Below are 19,331 nucleotides of genomic sequence, written 5' to 3' on the forward strand. Positions count from 1 at the left end.
ATATAGCACTCACTTTTTCCTTCGCAACCGAGTGTATGCACATGCATGAACAGTAGGTGTGTGTGTGCACTGAATGTGTGAATGCAGGAGTACACTGAATGGAGAGTGTTGTGCATGTGTTAGGGTGTGTGTGTGTTTGTATTTTAAATGTCTGCATGATGCAGATGGCAGTGTATTCTGCATGAACTTTCATCAGCAGGTTCTCTGTAAAGGGTGTTTTTAAATGTGTATCTTCCACCACATTTGCTCGCACTGTTGAACCTTCTTTAGCCTGCTGTGACTAATTGGCTGTTTATCAGGCCATGCTTTTGATCTCTTTAACCATTGTCTTTAAAATTGCTCTTCTATCTCTCTGAAATTATTACCCCTTCTTTAGAGGGTGATTTCGAGCAAACACTATTTCAAATTTATGGCAGAAAGTTAATTTGGTTAAATCTGTCATCAGGTGACTCACTCAATTAGTCCAGTGCACTGTGCAAGTGCATGAATTTACATGCATTTATCTTTTGCTTCTCTCCTTGTGCATTTTACTTAAATGTGTGGTAACCAAAACCATGCTGATACCTTCCTCCTCCTCCTCCTCCTCCGCCTCCTCCTCCTCCATTACATTCGTTTCTGTTTCCTGCTTGATGGATCTGCAACAGATCTCTGAAAATTACTACAGATCTAATGTGACTCATACACCAGCTTTACTGTATTGGGCTCTTCAGCATGACCTTAATGAGCACACTGTGCAAAATAGATGACATACTACGCTGTATATGTCTCAGAGTGCATCATATAGGCTATTGCCTAAGTGATCCACTGCTGTATTAGCTTTTACACAACCAGAGTCTCAACTGTGAGGTCTTATTTTGTATGAGAGATTTTAATGAATGAATCAACTAAATAGCTAATTAACAGTGACATAATTATGTTAAAGATGATTAAAGCAAATTATTCCACATTTCCCAAACTGAACTATGAATCCAGTCTGTATAGTATCTCTTGCCCATGCCCATACCTTTCTGACAACATAAAATACTGAAGCATCATAAGATATTCAGCAGTCACTTCACATTTGAATATATCATCAAATGTTTACACATATACAAACCTAAAGCATCGCAAGGGTCAGCTCGCTCTTAAATATTCCCTGTTAACAGAGGGAAAGACTGGGCTCCTGCCTTAAAAGTTTCAACTTGATTTTTTAACTGAGTGTCTCTAAGCACAAACAGTCTTAATTAAATTATTTTGGACATCTTTGAAACGAGTGGTCGGACACTGCCATGCTGCCAGCACACAATAGTTTAAATATAAAGGCTTTAAAGGGCATGCTCACCTCTCGGGTTTCAGTCTAATGAAGGATTTATGTTTAAAAGAGCACTCATTAAAACTGTGTTAGGGCTGTTGAGATGTTTAGATAATACTGTCCACACATCAAAACAGAAAAAAGAAACATGAGTATAACTAAACTACAAAAAAAACAAAAACATAACTTAATTTCATTTTTTAAGGAGCCAATTGTATTGTAAAAAAAAATCACATTTGGACATGCACTTCTGCGTTTTGATTAAGAATTGTTTGAATACATTTAAATACATGTACAATAACATTTACTAACCTTAGCTTCCTTAGCTTTCTGGAATAATTCAAGCCAAACAACATAATTCAACATAATTCAACATATTGAAAAGCTGTTGGTTCGTAACTTGGATAAAGGAACTGAACAAACAAAGAAGACTCGGTTGTTTTCTGCAAATGTTTATTTAAAGATAATTCAAGGTAACAGTGGCATTTTAATACTACTATGAAAGTCAGAGATAATTAGACTTTGGAGGAGTTTGAGAAAAAGATGGATTTTTGTAAATAAAATTCATTGAATGAATAATTCATTACACTGCCAGACAGGATTAAAATTCCTCACATGCAGATATTCTCTGACTATTTTCCTAAGGCTAAGCTGCACATACCTACTCTACTTCCTCAAAATACACAGATACACACACGCATTAACCAGATAGACATATCCTTGTCAACATTATACATAAATGAATATTGGAGAAATCTTTGACAAACATTGGCTTTTTGTCTGTAGATGGTAAAAAATACAAGCAAAACCGTTGCTTTTAACACCTATTTATTTGATCTATAATTTGATCTTGCCCCTTAGGAGGTCTTTCACCTCCTACCAGGCCATTGCCTTAATAAGAATGTATTCTTAGCAATTCTTGCCTGGTAAAATAAAGGTTTACTACATTACTACATCTATAAATTGTCCATTGTAATTTAGGATAATTTAATTTTAAATGTGTGTTTTTTTTTTTTTTAAACGCTCATAATTTGTATTGATGGATTATTCAATCAGTCAAGTTTTTTTTTTTTCTTCAATGTTTTTACCCTTCAAAATAGATTACACTGATGAATCAAAGTTAACACAGAAGATAAATAGTTGAATTGAAAGGGACAACGAGGGATTTTGGAAAAGCGAAGCGTTTTCACACTACATTTATGAGCCTCCGCACGCACCGTAAAATCTTTTGACCGGTGCAAGACAGACTCATGTTTTCATTCATCAAGAATTAAAGTCAGAGGTTCAAAGAGGTTCACATACCGTTGTAGTTCCGACCATAAACGGCGATTCAGCTACGTTATTCTCATGACTCGTTGCGAAACCGAAAGTAAGGAAACGCTGGTCGGCTCGACCAGCATTTCCACCACCACTAATAATAACAAAATAACGATAGAGACAAAACGATATATTTATCGAAAATTGACCCATTAAGAGGTGTGGGTAGCAGAGATTCATCCACATTAACGTGAGACTTTTTTATAACCAAATAGAAACTCCTCGTTGTCCCTTTAATTTAATACTATAAATAACAAGTCCCCACATTAATGGGAAAACAAGTCAAATGTTGTCCTGACATTTTGCTAAAGCATATGCAGTCTGCAATTGGTCTGATGACTGTTGATCACCGATGCCATTGTCCATTGGTACAAGGAGGCAAATTCTCTGATGGTATATTGACTAACCTTGTTAACCCTAACCATCTCACTGGATAGGGTGAGCTATCATCCCTGACTGTATGTGAATGCACATGTCAGGACTCATATTAGAAGAATGTAAAAAAGTAAGGTTGCTGTGCAACAACACCCTCAAATTGCAGTGAAAGTGGGCATGTAGACACAGTGGCTTGGCTAAGTTAAGCCTTGACCTCAGAGACAATTGACACGTGTGGACAGTGACATTCAGCCCTCACCAACAACACATCCATCTGCATCCGTACTCTGCTGTCTGACTCTGCCCTTCTCTTCTTCTTCCCTCCAGACTGAGAGAGAGAAGAGCGCAGAGTGGCCGAGAAAACTGATGATCATGACTGGCTAAAGCAAGCAAAGGCACTGAGAGAAACAAAGCCAAAGAAGAAGGAAGGAAGGAAGGAAGGGAGGGAGGGAAGAAAAAGAAGAAGAAGAAGAAGGAGGAGGAGGAGAAGAAGAAGAAGAAGAAGAAGAGGAGGAGGAGTACGCACACACACACATTCTGATGCTCATCTCCTCATCTCCACGGTAACCGTGTTCACACGCTTGCAGACTTCTGGAAGGAGACCTCGGCGAGCTGCATCACCAGCGTTGGAGGACGGGGATGGAGAGAGGCAAATGAAAGAGCATCCCTCCATCACTCTCCATCCACCATCTTTTAGTCGTTTATTAAGTTCTCACTGACATTTTGAGTTAATGCTCAAATTTCAGGTTCTTCTAAAATCTGAGCTGAAACTATATTTGAGCCAGTTTGAATCTGGTTCTTTGCAGATTTAGATTTTTTTTGGCACCTTACATGGAAAACCATTGTTTTGAAGAAAAGCACTGCCCTCCAAGACATACAGTCTTTACATATACACTAACAGGTTTCTAATGAATGATTTAGTTCCTATAATTGTAGATTCTGTACATATTATTACACTTAAAAACTAACTCCTACAACATCCACACGCTGATAAGGCCCCCAACGTTGCCCACCTCCGCCCTCCTGCATCCTTCTTCCTGCAAGACCCCACCTCAGTCTTCTGCGCGTGACTTCATCTGTCTACCATCCCTTCATCCGAGGCTATGAGAGGAGGAGTCGAATCCCAGATCACTCCATCATGCCAGTTCTGAAGAGTAGAGAGGAGATCCGGGCTGGCAATGTTCAAGGTAGGCCTGCGATTTGAGTAATTGTGTGTTCATGAGCATTTTCTGAAACTTCCAGATCTACTCCACACCAAGGTGGATTTGAGCTGAACTTGAGCAAAAATGGTCACAAATATTTTAATCACCATCTTTTTTGATGAATTGATTAATCATTTAGTCCATAAAACTGTGTAAAATGTCTGTCACAGTTGTTTGTTTTGTCTGACCAACAGCATAAAACCCACATATATTTATATAGTCCACTGCTCATCACAGCTCTTAGCATCATTTCCCATGTTGAGCCACCATCATAACTATTAATATGCAACAGTTGTCAGTGTTTTGTTTCCTATGTTTTCAATTAATTCAGCCACAGAAATTGTCCTTACTCATAATTATTTCAGGTCATGGAAAATGACAGCAGAGGTGGAAATAATGGGTCTACAGATGTTTCATGTTGGATATTAGATAATAATGTTCTCTACATTGTGATGGCACATCTGGTGCTTCTCGAGATAATTGCCTCAAGGATCTGCTTTATGTTTTTCATATGCGCTGCACTTTATTTTTCCTGGAAAATAAAAACTATGGAGATGTTTATTGGGCTGTACAATTCATAGTCAACATCTCTACATAACAACATATTCTTGAAATTTGCCTGAAACAAAAAGTTACAGAGAAACTCGGATCTGTTAAGTGAATTGTTTGTAGTTGCATTTTTCAAAGTTGGTAAAAATGTATCAGTAGGTAATTTCACAAATAGGGCCCAGTATGTGAAGAAACCTTTGTTTTGAAGAAGCACATCATCGTTCTGGATTTGTTTTCATTTTGAGTGAGAGCAGGAGACGGGGAAACGGGAATGAGAGGGACAAGAGGATAAGGGCGAAAAATTCAAAGTGAAAAAGAATGTAAGAGAAATTGACTCTTTTTTTGTCACAGATTCTTTCTTACTGTGTTTTGTGACAGAGCCGCGAGGATAACGAGGCACTAGCTTCAATAAGCTCATCAAGTTGTGCTGCTTCACGAGGGAAAACAGGTCTAGACAATAGTAACGGTATAAAGCAGGAGAGCGGAGTGGCTGGATTCAATTTTATTGCTGAGCTTGTGCTCTTTTCTGCAGCTGCTCAGGAGTGTGACGGATAAAAGGCACATTTATAAGTTGGAAGGACGTGTAAAGATAATGGAAGGACTTGTTAAAGAGGCAGTGTGACAACAAGAGTAGAGATAAAGTCGAATCAGCTCAAAACGCAAATTCATACATGGCAATCATGAGCACAGAATGAACCTTTAGAAAAAGTGTGTTTGAACTTTTGTACAGCCATTTTACTTCATGTACGTGAACAGTTTTGAAACAGAAAATGTGTAAAATCCTGCCTTCTGTCACACTGTCCATCTCCTGCCAATGGAGCAGCTCCAGGCTTTGTCTCCTGGTGGCATAGCGGATTAGGTTCTTGGCTGGGTTGTTTCTAGCTTTGGATGAGACTAGTTTACGATCACAAATCTAAACTGAGCTTTTCCACATTTGCATTCATAGACTCGCAAGATCTGATGTAACTATCTAATTATGATGCGCCTCTTTGTTGAAGCGTGACTTAGAGAGGTGTGTGACAGCTGGTGTGTCCCTCGCTCATAACACAACAGCAACAGCTTCAGCACCGAACAGACCTACTGTATTCTGCTCACTTGCTCACATATGCTGCACAGACTCTGCACTCTACTGTTCCCAAATTCTTCCCCGAGATATTTCAATCAAAAACTCATCATTCATCTCAACAGTTGGGTATTGGCTGACACTGCAGGCTTGAAATGGCTGCATGTGAACTGTGTTTCTAGGGCAGATTTTCCATATCAAGAAAAAAAAAAGAAAAAGACGGGAGCGAACATGACTGAACAAGCGAGGGGTTAAGGCGTGGCAGACAGAAAAAGAGACAGACAGGCAAAGATCCAGGCCCAGGCGGAAAATCCAGTGGGAGCCTCACTGACAGTGGATGAAGGAGGCAGCTTTGTAGACAGATGTAGCTCTGAGTGCGTAAGCAACAAGGCCTGGAAGGGGCGTGTTGCTGCTGCTGCTGCTGCTGCTGCTGCTGCTGCTGCTGCGTCGTGAGGCTGCATGTTTCTGGAGAGTGGGTTGGGTAGAGGGGATTACTGGATCTGAGCGTTGGCTCTCTTGTCAGACGGGCGGCGTGGCCCCCCGCTTTTGATTGGTGGACTGTGAACAGAGTGGAGGCAGTGAAGTGCCATGAATATATGGGCGTTGAGATGTTGACGTGGGGACTCGCAGCCAGCCGGCTGAGTCAGTTTTGGATACGAGCCTCATGTGACCAGCTTTACAAATGTTGATTGAGTCGTTGAGAGATTACAGGTGCTGAGCAGCCTGGTGTTTGTTGTTTACTCTGAGCCAGAGAGAGAGAGAGAGACAGAGAAGTGCAAAGTAGTTTGACATCACCTCAGAAATACATCTGTTATTCATGCATCCAGTTTTTAAAATATGATACAATACAATGTAAAAAAAAAAGAAAGAAATATCACCAGTTGTATGCCAGTTTTGTCATTGGGAGATGTCCATATTGCTTTTTATACTTGGTTATGCAACCTACCCACAACCCCTCTCTATACAGGTTAACAGAGGCATAAGGCATACCTTGGAACATTTAGGAGGGGTTTTATTTTGTTGATCAAATTTGTAACAGTGAGGGTTGACTAAATTGAAACTTTTCTCAGTATTAATTCAACAGTGCTACAACCTGCAGCTGCCAAATTCATCTTAATGTTAAATGTAAAATGTTCATAAGATGGATCAGGATTTATTGTTGTGATTTATTATTGTTATGTCGCAAAGTGGTGAGTTTTTTTTGTTGTTGTTACGAGGGACAATGAAGACTCTTTGTCCTCCAGGTGCGTGTCACTTATTGCTCTTGGCTGAAAACCAATCGGACAAGATGGGGTCCGCCACCCCAGTGACCCGGCTCTCCTCTCTGTGCACTGCGACACAAACGCGACCCGTAAACCATAATCTCTTGTTTATGACTGATTAAACTACACAACTATACATGTCGTATATATAACGGCATGTACCGCGCCATTGATTGATTTCCCGCTGGCTTCGATGTAAACAAATGCACATGGCCGGGAGGAGGGTTAGAAAAACAGTGGAAAAGTGACCGGACTTACATAGTTCCTCTTTAAGGCTGCTGAATTTTGCCAAGTCAGTGAACAGCCAAATCTTTATCTGAGATATTTCCATTCATTTTTTGCACAGGCCTTTCTTCATGTGAATACTCAAATAATTTGGTCTCATGCTTTTTCATTCGCACAGTTTGCTAGTTTTCTCCATTATGTGCCAATGAAGTAAACATCGACATGGGTCAGAGGGACACTGCATTTTCTGAAAGCCCCCTGCTGGAGTAGCCTGTTGCACTTAACATGCTGTGAATTTGGACATTTCAAAAGATGGTTACAAATGAACTGTATTTGGATGTTTAAAAAGTGGTTTTAATAAAAGGAAAAAAAAAAAAATTAACAAAGTGGAAAATGAGTGTTAATTCCGACCTATTTTTGTTGGAGGCAGAAACTCAAGATGCCTCTTCTGCCTCTCCTTTTCTATACCTAGCCATGTGTGACTGTGAGAGAAGGAGGAAGAGCTAAGAATAGAGGAAAGGGGGCCCAATACTGTGATGCTGCTTCTACCCACGTTGCTCAGCTTGTTGGTGTGCCGCTCTGTCACAGAAGTCAGCAGGCAGTTTTCGCTGATATCTGCCTCTGCTGGCTCTGCTGTAACTGAACACAGTATAATCTCCATCTATTGCTGTATTAGAAATGTTCCTCTTCATGGAGGGTTAGGGTGCAGAAATACAGCTACAGATATGTTCACAAATAACATGATCAGAATGACTGGCCTGGCACATACAGAAATTTCATCAGAAACGGTCACTCTTCATGTAATGCCAAAGGGAGCCCTTTTGAAGCTCCTCTACACAAAAAGGGAAGCAAGTCAGGATTTTTTTTCATATGTTTTTTTCCTGCACGAGTGGAAGAGACTGATAGAACAAAAGACAAGATCTGCGGGCTGAGAGAAGGGTCGAGGTGCGGAGATGAGAGGAACTGATGGAGGGTTTGATAGCTGAACAAGATTGAGTAATATTTGATGATACGGTCCTCAAAAAGCTCACAAGAAACAGACGCCAGGACTCCCAGGAAATCATGTGATGCAGATGACTTTGCTAAACGGGAATGATAAGCTGATAATCACATTTTCAAAGATGGAGAGGGGGATGATGGAATAAAGATGCAGAATAAAAAAACATTTCATAGTATGAGAAGAAGAAATAGGTTTGTGTGATGCTACTTCAAAACAGACATTTAGCTTGAATAAGGAGCAAATCTTGATCTCCATTCACAGTGATTACCATACATCAGTAATAATACCTATTGAATTAAAGGGTAAACTTATTACATGTCTTTCATCCCAAATTTTTCCTGCGCTGATAGCTGTGTTGTCTTGTTGGTATATCACAACTTTGTAGCAGCGCTAATGGTGGGTATTATCTGTTTGACATCTCCAGTGGCTACATTTGCAAACCTGTTCTAAGTGTCAATGAATCTGTCTTCATCTAACGCTCCGTGGGGCCACCCGTCAATTAATTAGGTTCGACATGAGACCGGGGGGTGGGTGTGGACAGCAGTCAGCTGCAAAGGGGAGAAGGAAATAGTCCCCCGCACATAAGGAACAACACAGGCTCAGTGGGGAAGAGCTGCGGTTGCCTGTCTCTGTCTGTGTGTGTTTGTGTGTGTTATTTTTCGTCTTTTCTAACAAAGCAAGTAGGTGATCAGTGAGACGGGGGCAAGGCCGAGAGGTAGAGCTAACCTCTCAGGGGGGTAGATTGGAAGGTGAAGAAAGCGAAAAAGAGGACATGTAACCATGTGTCTGGGGCTCTGCTGCCACATTTAGGCCTAAGTGGAGAAGAGTGTGTGGGCTTATATTATTGAGATTTGTTTGTGGGGGTTTGGGCCTGTGCAGTTGGATCTTCAGACAAATGTTCCAGGTTCATGTTGGACGAGGAGCTGAGATGATTAGTTGATTTCTCATTTCTGTTTATTTAGTCAATTATTTGGCAACTATTTTAATACTAAAATGTGAGTCAGCTATGAAGATGTGCAGCTTCTCTCCTTCGTGAGTTCACTGTGAGTTGGATATCTGTGGGCCTGTGTCTTTCGGACTGTTGGTTGGACAAAATCTGCAATTTAAACATGCCACGCTGGGTTTCAGAAAATTATGATGAGCATTTTCTTTCACGTTTTATAGAGAATAGTCCCAGCGGATTAAGCAGCAGTAGTTGGATGAAATTTGTGTTGTACCTACTCACATTAAGAGTGAATGTATATTGTCCTGAATATTTCAGATATAGCTAGATTTGGATGACAATAATTAAAGTAATCACAAGACCACAGACACCCATCCTGAAATGCACTCAGTGGCAACTTTATTAGGTCCAACTGTCAAAATCTACTGCAATCCAATACAGCCGCTGCCATAAATTTTACCTTTACGAAGATAATGTAATAATTTATGGCAGGACTATCATATTGAATTCCAATAGACTTTACAAGTGTCTCTAATGGAGTGGCCAGGCCAAACGTGCATGTTAAAAGTGTGGACAATAAAGCTACAAAGCAGATCAAATTAACAATACACACTTGGAGTGATATTGATAGATATATAGTTGCCACAGTTTCTTTATCATGCGTTTAAAGGCCTACTCAGTCTACTGTGGTGTCAAAGATCCTATTAACAATAGTTGGAATTTTTTTACCAATTGAACTTTAAAAGTAGAGTCTGTAGGTTTGTTCGTTGTAGTTTGTAAACACAAAATTCAAACTGGGCACCTCCTCTCGGGCTTAACTGTCCCGTCCATGTGAACAACTCTCTTTAATTTATCTGACTCTTATAGGGATATGGATGGCCGTGCATATCTAGTACTGTTTGTTATTGTGTTGTGCTGTAGGTTCTATGTTGTGGCTGCAGCAGCATGGGTGAATGGCCCAGAACAAATTTCTCACTTTGTGAGACAATATAGTTAAAGCAGAAGTAAGCGATCCGGTCGTTTTGGCTAATGCTGCGTTCCAGGCAGGCTTTTGAAACCGTAAGTTACAGCTTCAAGTCACGACTTACGACTTTGTAGCGTTCCAGGCAACCCGCAACTCGTGTTTTTCTGACCTGTTGCACCTGTTTTACCTGTGAAAGTCACTATAGCATCATGGGACCTCTCGCGATCACATCACAACTGTGTCGGTTTGAGAACATGAAAAACACTGTTGTAGGTTATCCATTAATTAGTGCAACTCCGACCCGTGAACTCGTACCAGATCGAACTGGTACAACTTCACAGGTCGGAAAAACACGACTTACGGGTTGCTTCTTGTCAGCCGATGGAGTAGCAGCCCCCGCCCTCGTCATGGATCTATTGGTTCTCGTCCCTACGTCACCACATTCACGCGCATCCCTTGGCTGCACACACAGCCCTTCATGCCGTTCTCTCTCCTCATTGGATAAAACTTGTAGGATACAAGAAAAGTTTTCTCCTCGGCTTACAGCAGAGCAGAGTGACTGACAGACCCGTGTTTCAGACCAAACACTCTATGTAAGTGATTGCCGTCGGAAGATATAACTATTTAAAGGGATAGTAGCATTTTTTTTAAAGTGGGGTTGTATGATCTACAATTAGCCCCTAAGTACTTTAATTGCAATAGAAGACTCTCGGCACTCCTCCCGTTAGCAACGCCAGCCCATAGCCCTGCCCAGAGATTTACAACATACATTGTTGTGAGTGGACCCAAAGAAAGGGCCTATTTTCGTGGCCTAAACGAGGTTTTACCTGAAAAAAAAATACACAGTTCCATTGTTCACTATAATACAAATTTTTCCAGCCCCTCAAAGTGCAGGAAAACCACAGTTTTTATTTGGACCTAACCAACTCACGTATCCCTCTGGCCCAGGGTTAGCGCCCGCCGATCAGCAGTTGGTTAGGTCCAAATAAAAACTGTGGTTTTCCTGCACTTTGAGGGGCTGGAAAAAATTGTATTATAGTGAACAATGGAACTGTATTTTTTTTTTTCAGGTAAAACCTCTTTTAGGCCACGAAAACAGGCCGTTTCTTCGGGTCCATTCACAACAATGTATGTTGTAAATCTCTGGGCAGGGCTATGGGCTGGCGTTGCTAACGGGAGGAGTGTAGAGAGTCTGCTACTGCAATTAAAGTAATTAGGGGCTATTTGTAGATCATACAACCCCACTTTAAAAAAATGCTACCATCCCTTTAAGACTTATATTAACACAAAAATATTGCTTACTTCTGCTTTAATCTTGATCTTGATCTTGGAAGGACAATAAATAAAAAACTCTGATACATAAAAACAACACACATTTAATGCTGAAAAATACCTGAAAATTTCACCATCGTATACATAAGACCTCATAGAGGGCAAGTGTCCTACTCCTCGTTACAGCCTGACAGCAGTTTGTGTATAGGTGGTGAATCTTTGTTCTCTGCTGTTTAATGATCTGTATGTGGTTCATCATTAACAGCTCTATTGTCATCACATGTTACCTGACACTGCCTGTGCACCTGCTGAATAGTCGTCTACACTAAATGTAAATCTGATCAGATTATTACAGAAAAGAAAATACTAGGTCATGCTCAAGGTGTATAAGGGCATAACCCACCTCAACCCGGTTTTATTCAAATATACACACAGCACTCTTTCACTGCTTGGTGAAATGGAGTGTAGTTATTAATAACTAATGCTCAGTCAGTAACATTTCTTGTCACACCTTTTATACAGCTGTGTGAATTACAGTGGTGCCTTGTGTGACTCACCAAATAGAGAGAGTAGAGTGCAAACCCAGTTCTCCAAGCAGGAAACGAGTTAGTGTGAGAACTCACAAACACAGCTAAAGCCGCATTGTGTTCTCCTTTTAAAGTTCAGTTTAAATTTGTTTGATTATTTCAATGTGAGACAGTGATGCACAAATGCTGGTAAATATGACTCATGGTTTGAGATGATTGATCTATAAAATGTGTAATAATCTGCATTATTCTGCAGTTACACATTTCTAATATGTACTTTTTGTTTTATCTATCCAATGAAATCCCAAAATATCAGGATAAGATTTGATTTGATGTGTGTGGTATTATTTGATATGACAGACCGGGTCCAAAATCACAAAACACTTCATTTGAATCCTCAAAAAAAAAAAAAAAAATAAGACACACACAAAGAGCATTTCAAGGGCAGAAAAACAGCCTGACATGTGCACGTGTCTTTGCTCACAGATGGAATCGGAGCAGATGTTTTGTGGTTGTTGTGTGGTTGGTGACCAGCAGGCAGAAGGGCTTGTGATGACTAAAAAGACTCAGGATCTTTTAGATTTGGTCTGTATCAGTGGAGAACAGCCTGGGTGTATTATTTATATGACACTTAAATACATTTGATAAAATATTTTAGCCGGACATGGAGGGTTTTCTAGGAGGCGGCACAGCCACAGGTGTTAACAGAGGACTCAGGATGCCTTGGGGGAGACTCAGGTGGGGTCTTGGAGTGAGGACTCAGGTAATTAAGAGGAATTAAAGAAGATACACACAGTGGATATTTAGTCTGTCATTACAAATACTCCCATGGGTCCTAGGCGCCGTAGGCACGCTATCAAAACCTCAAGAGAGCTTTAGCATTTGAATACCAAAATTGTGAGAGTAGTTAAGTAGCAGATAGAGGAATGTGGACAGAAGATTCCTCTGTCAGATTTTAGCTTTTCAGAAAGACCACTGAAGGAAACATGTGAAATAAAATATCAGCTGTGGCTGAAAAGAGGGTGTAACTGGTTCTTTATAGACTGTGCTGCCTTGTATAAAATAACATATTAAATCAGAGTGAGTTATAATATACTTTAGAAAGAGGGGAAGAAAAAAACAGGCCAGAAACCAACAGTATCCAGTGTGAACCCTTCTGACATATTGTATATATTGCAAAGGTCTACATGTGCTGTATGAAACAGTGGTGGTCCAGACCCTCTGAGGCTCTAAAGGCCCCCGTATCGCTGCAGAGAGGGACACGTCACTTTGCAGCTAAATTAAGTCCGAAGCAGGAGATATAACCTCAGTGGAATAAATGGCTTCAATGAGGTAATGAAGACCCTGGGGGATAGATGGATCCTGCATTTTCTTCATCCCTATGTCTGTGTGTGTGTTTTTGTTCTTGTGTGAGTGTGTATATATGTATACTGTGTGTATATATTTATATATGTATATATATATATATATATATATATATACATATATATACACACATATGTATATGTATATGTATGTACTGTATGTGTGCAATGCATATGTATTACACTGGTGTGGCCATATGTATGTGTCTGTCTCTTGCAGTTTTGTGCGTGCGTGGTCAGTTTATTTGCCTCTGGTGAAGAGACCATATCGTGTTATTTAGAGAGCTGAGGCGACCTCAACGCAATGGTAGAGCTGTATCTGTAGTGCTTCTCTTTGTAAGTGCAATTAGCAGTGAGAGGATTCTTGACCAGACTTAAGTGCACTTAATGAAACACCCAAGACCCTCTTCAACAAAACAGTGATTCTTTCTTTCCTGCCATTGTGGTCCTTGTGCAAGACAGTAGTGAGATGACGTGTTATTCAATAGGAAAGAGAATTAACGGATCACTCAAACACCTGAATGATCTTACAGTACCTGCTGCTCTTGATGCATGCTGATGGTTTCAGCCCCTTATTTGTCATATGTTGTGATCCCTTGACTGTTTTCACTTGCTGCCACCACTTTCCCAATTCTGCATCTTTCGCTCTTTCTCTCCCACGTGTCCAAAAATATCAGCTTGATTTAAAGGATATGGCTCTAAGTGTTCTGCACTTTTCACATTGCCAGTAAAAATCCCATGAAAAGACCAAAATCAACAATGAATTCATCCTTCAACAAGTATTGTTGTCAGCGTATTCAGAGACAGATATAGCTTTATTGTTGTCCAAAAACTGTTCCAGTAGCTGACATGTTCCATCATTATGATGAAAATAGGCATTGTATTTTAGTGTTAGTCCGTCTCACAATAACCACCCTCCTGACGTAAACACTCATATGCGTTAACCCACATCTGAAAATAGCCCTGGCAAACACCCTAATTACTGCTGTTTGAGTAACTTTTACTAAAAACTTAAGTACCAGTCTGTTTTAGGAAATTACTGAACCTTTTTTTAAGGCTTTTACCATTTTCAGTGGGCACAAATGGAGAAGGGGCTCATACACAAGATAGTAGGAAAGAATTAATACTGAAATGCACAATCACATTGGTTTTGGTCTTTTCTTTGTTGACAAGAATAAAAACAGACTTTAATCTAACTATCAATCATTTTATCCCATGGTTAACAGTTGCACAGCCTGAATGTTTTTCTTCTGTTATCATTGTGACAGTGTAGCATAGAGTGAATATATTTTGCGGTACACATTCACACCAAGAGTTGACTTTGTGAGAGTGAATTGAATAATTACAGAGGATGTAAATAGAGTTTGTGTTAGCTTCCACCACCACTGCAGGGTAGTCATTATAGCTGCATGATGTCTGATTACCTGAGCCCATCACGCAGCTCTGACTGATGAATCAGAATAAACGTCATTCATTCATTCTTTTGATCCACGTAAGTTTTTTTTGTTTTTTTTGTCAGAAGCATTTGACTATTCACTTGTTATGAATAAAGAAAGCTCTTAGGTGATTTAGTAACAGGCCAGTGATGGCACACACAGGTAATAGATTTCACACATTCAATTATTCATTTTTGGCAAGCTTGAAACGCCTTAAAAAGTTGATACGTTAAATATTTTAACAGACAGATTAATATAAGCATTAGCCTAATATGTTTTGTCTGATATTTACTCTCCTTTTATCCCTGGGTTGTTTTCCACCAACTTTTGGTAGGAGAAGGACCAAAACAGAAAATTTGTTGGTCAAAAAACTAAAACAATGAGGTGAAAGAGACTTAGGCTACGTTTATACGGAAACGATCCGAACAGAAAACGCAAAAGTAGTGTCGCGTCTTCACTTTTTTCACCGTTTTTGGGGTGGAAATCTGCGTGCATACGGTGACGCAAAAGTCTGTGTAATTCAATGTTGTATGCATGCCAGCCCAGGAGCCTAGGTGGCAGTGTGCCGCACAACACACAACACCACCAAGTCCGCACGCCTGTGTATTCTTCTTCCTCCTCTTGATCCCGGCAGGCTGTACGCCGGCCGTCGTTGCGTGCCCTCCATGCCTTCCTCAGGTCATTGCAATCGGAGCAGAGATTTTGCGTTTTCACCCTTTACACAGAGATGCAATGGCGGAGCGTTTTTAAGATTTCCACTCTGGAGAGTGGTTTCACTTTCTTGCGTTTTCAAGCCCCGAAAACACAGTCACCGTCTAAACGAAAGACACATCCGATGAAATATTTTGCTGTTTTCATCCGCGAGCGTTGTCGTGTAAACGGGGCCTAAAACTGTGCAAAGAACTGAGGGGAACTAATACTGATACAGATACTGATACGAATACGAATACAGAATATGAATACAAATACGAATTACTTTATTAATCCCCAAAGGGAAATTCATTTGTCTGTCAGCTCATCACAATTTGCAGAAGAATCAAAAAATCCCAATGGCTAAAGGTACAAAGGATCCTCTATATTTATCTGTCCTGCAGCAAAGAGAGAGGAGCTGTCCACCACCGCCGCTCTCCTGGTCCATCAAGGTGTTGTGAAGTGGTCATCTCTCCACCACATCCCCCAGTGAATCCATCAGGGAAACATGACTGAAGTCTCCTGATATCATTAAAAGTGCCTGCATTGGTGGCATGTACACAAGTATGATTTGAAAAAATGTCTACTTTCTGAGTCATCAACAATATCCCCAGCTCTTCATCACTCTTGTTGGGCAGAGAGCTGACATTTCCCATGATGACTGACGGCAGAAGATGTGCGGTACATCTCCACTTCCAAGCCTTCATCTTTGCACCGACAGCAGAAAAACAACAACCACGAAAGCACCTCTTCATCTCAGTTGGAACAGGGTGACATCCTCCAGATCTGCACCATTGTCAATGAAAGAAGCTCCTCTCCTGAAGAATCTCCTTTCCCCACAGAAGTATCCATCAGTAGTTGACAAAATACGACAAAAACATAACAACAAATAAAGCAATGGTTTAGTAAAAACTCCGAGCTACCAGACTTTGCTGCTACTAGTTGAAGCGGATGTTCTGGAATCGTCTCTAGTTGAATATCTAGTTGATGATACAGTAGTTATGCTCTTGTTTTAGACATTTATTCCTTTTATGTATATCCTTTTTTATTCTTGTAATTAAGAACAGAATATTTGCCATGGAAACACAAGACTTATGTAGGAAAAACAGTCCCAGAAAACAAAAACACACACGCTTGTGAATTATAGATGAAATAATGGAGTTATGAAAGTAAACAGAAATGTCAATCAGTGTCTCATAGTTGAGACATTTACTGAAGCAATAATAAAGTCTATAATGGCTTTTATGATTCATTAAAGCAGAGCGTTTAGTGTGATTTGTTATTATTTATAAATCATGTCTGATGCAGCATGAGCTTTAGCGGAGATGACCAAACTACCACTCTTACCTGTAACTGACCACCCACTGAATGTAAATGCGCTCCTTAATAGATATGCCTGTCAGCTTATGTTATCCACAATGCCATTCAAATGCTATACGGCGCAGCCCACCACATCAACTCTCCAGGGATATAGTAGAGCCTGATAATGATGGCCTACGTGTGTTTTAAATAGCGTGGCAGATTCAGTTTTACTGTCTCTCAGGCTGCTACTCAGAGGCTCTGCAGTGAATACACCACCGTCTGTAATCCACTGCAATATTCAGGAGAAACGTGACCGTTAAAAGTCTACACTTATACATTATAGTGGGAGGTGACGGGGGGGGGGGGCGATTTGATCAGGGTGCACACTCCACGGCTTGATTGATCATGTGGAATCTTTATTGGCAGATCGAGAGTCCATGAGAGTGAGTGAGTGTGTATGTGTGTCTGTCTGTCTCAAACAGCGCTGGTTATTCTATTGGTGGCTTGTGCCATTTGACAGAGTTCTGTGATCAATGCTCTTTGTAAATGTTAAGTGCCATATGACTGATGTCTCAGTCTTTTTTGCATGATCTAGCTCAACCCAGAGCCGCTTTATGCACATCAACATGATGTCTGTGTGTGTGTGTGTAAGGTCATACACAGGGCTGCACATGTTGGAAAAACAGAAGCCCTCACCTGCAAACCGTGAGGGCTCAGATGTCTGAGCGAATGGACACAAACAGTGTTTGACCTACAGTGCTCACGTTCAAACCATTTGCTCGTCCAGCTCTGCATTCATGCATGTGCGTCTGTATCAGAGCACCAGGGAGAGGGTTAGTCACGTCTGCAGTAAATTACTGGATACAAGCAATGCACACATGTGGGTGTTCTGTGTAGCCGTTCATCGCCACTTATCCATGTTTTCTCTGCACTGCATATGTTATTGTAATAGCTGTGTAAGTGCTGTAATGGGCACACGAGTGCACATAAATTCATATGTCAGCTTGGATTCGTTGACGCCGCGTTAGATTGTTTACTTATGTTCTATTATGCTGCGAGTAAATGATCCACTCTTGACACCCTCCATTTAAATGTTATTAATTGGGGACTGTTGGAGACGGGGGAGATGTTGTATGAAGGCCTGATTAGTCCAAATGTCACAGCAGCTCGTGCTCAGCCAGTTTCCTGGCTGGATACTCCATCCATCGTGTTATTTCTGTTTATTTGCCTGTAGCCCTTTTTGGAGATTCATTTTTAATGTGAGGTACACTAAAAGGCGGAGCAGTGGATCATCTCGATCTGCAGGAGTGCATTAACTTATCTTGTATGTGTGTATGTGGGTGTGCATGCGCATGGTTGTGTGAAGGCACTGTGCTATTTATTTTATGTTAAAGGCATTTTATTTTTGTCAGTGAGAGTCAGCGCAGCAACATGCACCAGCTTAGATGAAAGTAAATTGTGTATTATTAGGTGAGGGCACGCGCTGCATGTAGTGTACTGCATGAATTGCTGCAAGTTGTGTATATCTTCCTGTCCATCACAGTGTTATGTGGAGGCATATTTGAATTGTTACTATGGAAACTGAGCACTGCTGTTATATAGAAACACATATCCGAATGGGCCTCTGTCTTTCTCTGCTGCCTCATTTACTGTCACACATCTTGTGTTATTTTTAAAGATTTATTTTCTAATAGTTCCCCTCCACTGCCCCCTGTTCAGTGGATTCATCATCCCCTCTGCACAATTTCCATCCGTGCATTGGGACCTTTTTTTTTTCTTCCTTCCTGCTCTTTTCTTCTTTAGATTTCTTTAACCTCCCATCCACCCTGTGCTCTTCTTTTATCATCTTGTGCTAATCATGTCTTCTTTTCATCTCCCTTTCTTCAGCTGCATTGCCCCTCCACACCTCTCTCCCTCACTTTCTCCCTCCTCCCTCCCTCCCTCCTATGGTTTCTTATTGCTGTTCTTTCCTCCACCTCCATCTCTTTTGTGTATGTCTCTATTTATTCTCTCTCTCACCCCACTCTTCTCTTCTCTCTGCTGCCTTCCTCCCACTCGCTTCCTCCTCCTCCTCCTCCTCTCTCTCTGTCTCTCTCTCTCTCCCTCTCCCTCTCTCCGTCTCTCCACTGGTGTGTTCTCGTTTACAATTAGTATGTGCACCTGCAATTAAGCCTGACAAACCTCTGATAATTAGACCTTTTAGACAAACAGTTTTTTATGTGAACATTTTCTCCTCTTTGAAGTTTCCACCCTGTTTGGCCTCCTCTCTTTGCTCGCTCCGTATTTCACTGTTTTCTACCTCTGTCAGATTTCCATTCCCTTTGCAACTTCTCTGTTTTCCCTTTGTTTTCTTTGGACTCTTGTTTTTTGGTGCTGACTGGATCAGCTCCACAGTGCACAGGGTACTTGATAAATAACAGATTAGTGAAGGTGTTGTGTGAGTGATGAGGAGGAACAAGCCTTTTCCTTTGCCCTTCGTTCGTCAATCTCTCTTCCAAAGGGCTCCTCTGTGCTTAATTTAGAATATGAGCATGAACGTATATGCTCAT

General features: G+C 40.8%; 1 protein-coding gene across 5 annotated transcripts in view; it reads left to right on the forward strand.

The window, feature by feature from the left end:
* Positions 1–19,331, forward strand: part of grin2bb (glutamate receptor, ionotropic, N-methyl D-aspartate 2B, genome duplicate b) — a 103,472-nt gene that overhangs the window by 2,134 nt on the left and 82,007 nt on the right. For all 5 annotated transcript variants that reach the window (XM_085775907.1, XM_085775870.1, XM_085775878.1 and 2 more), the window contains one exon: positions 3,311–4,170. In XM_085775907.1, coding sequence (XP_085632033.1) covers positions 4,162–4,170 — 9 coding nt within the window. In that variant the 5' untranslated portion in view covers positions 3,311–4,161. The remainder of the gene's footprint in view (positions 1–3,310; positions 4,171–19,331) is intronic.

The sequence above is a fragment of the Trachurus japonicus genome, chromosome 1, assembly GCF_045865225.1.
Source record: "Trachurus japonicus isolate A0001 chromosome 1, Traja_1.0".
In the NCBI taxonomy this organism is placed as follows: Eukaryota; Metazoa; Chordata; class Actinopteri; order Carangiformes; family Carangidae; genus Trachurus; species Trachurus japonicus.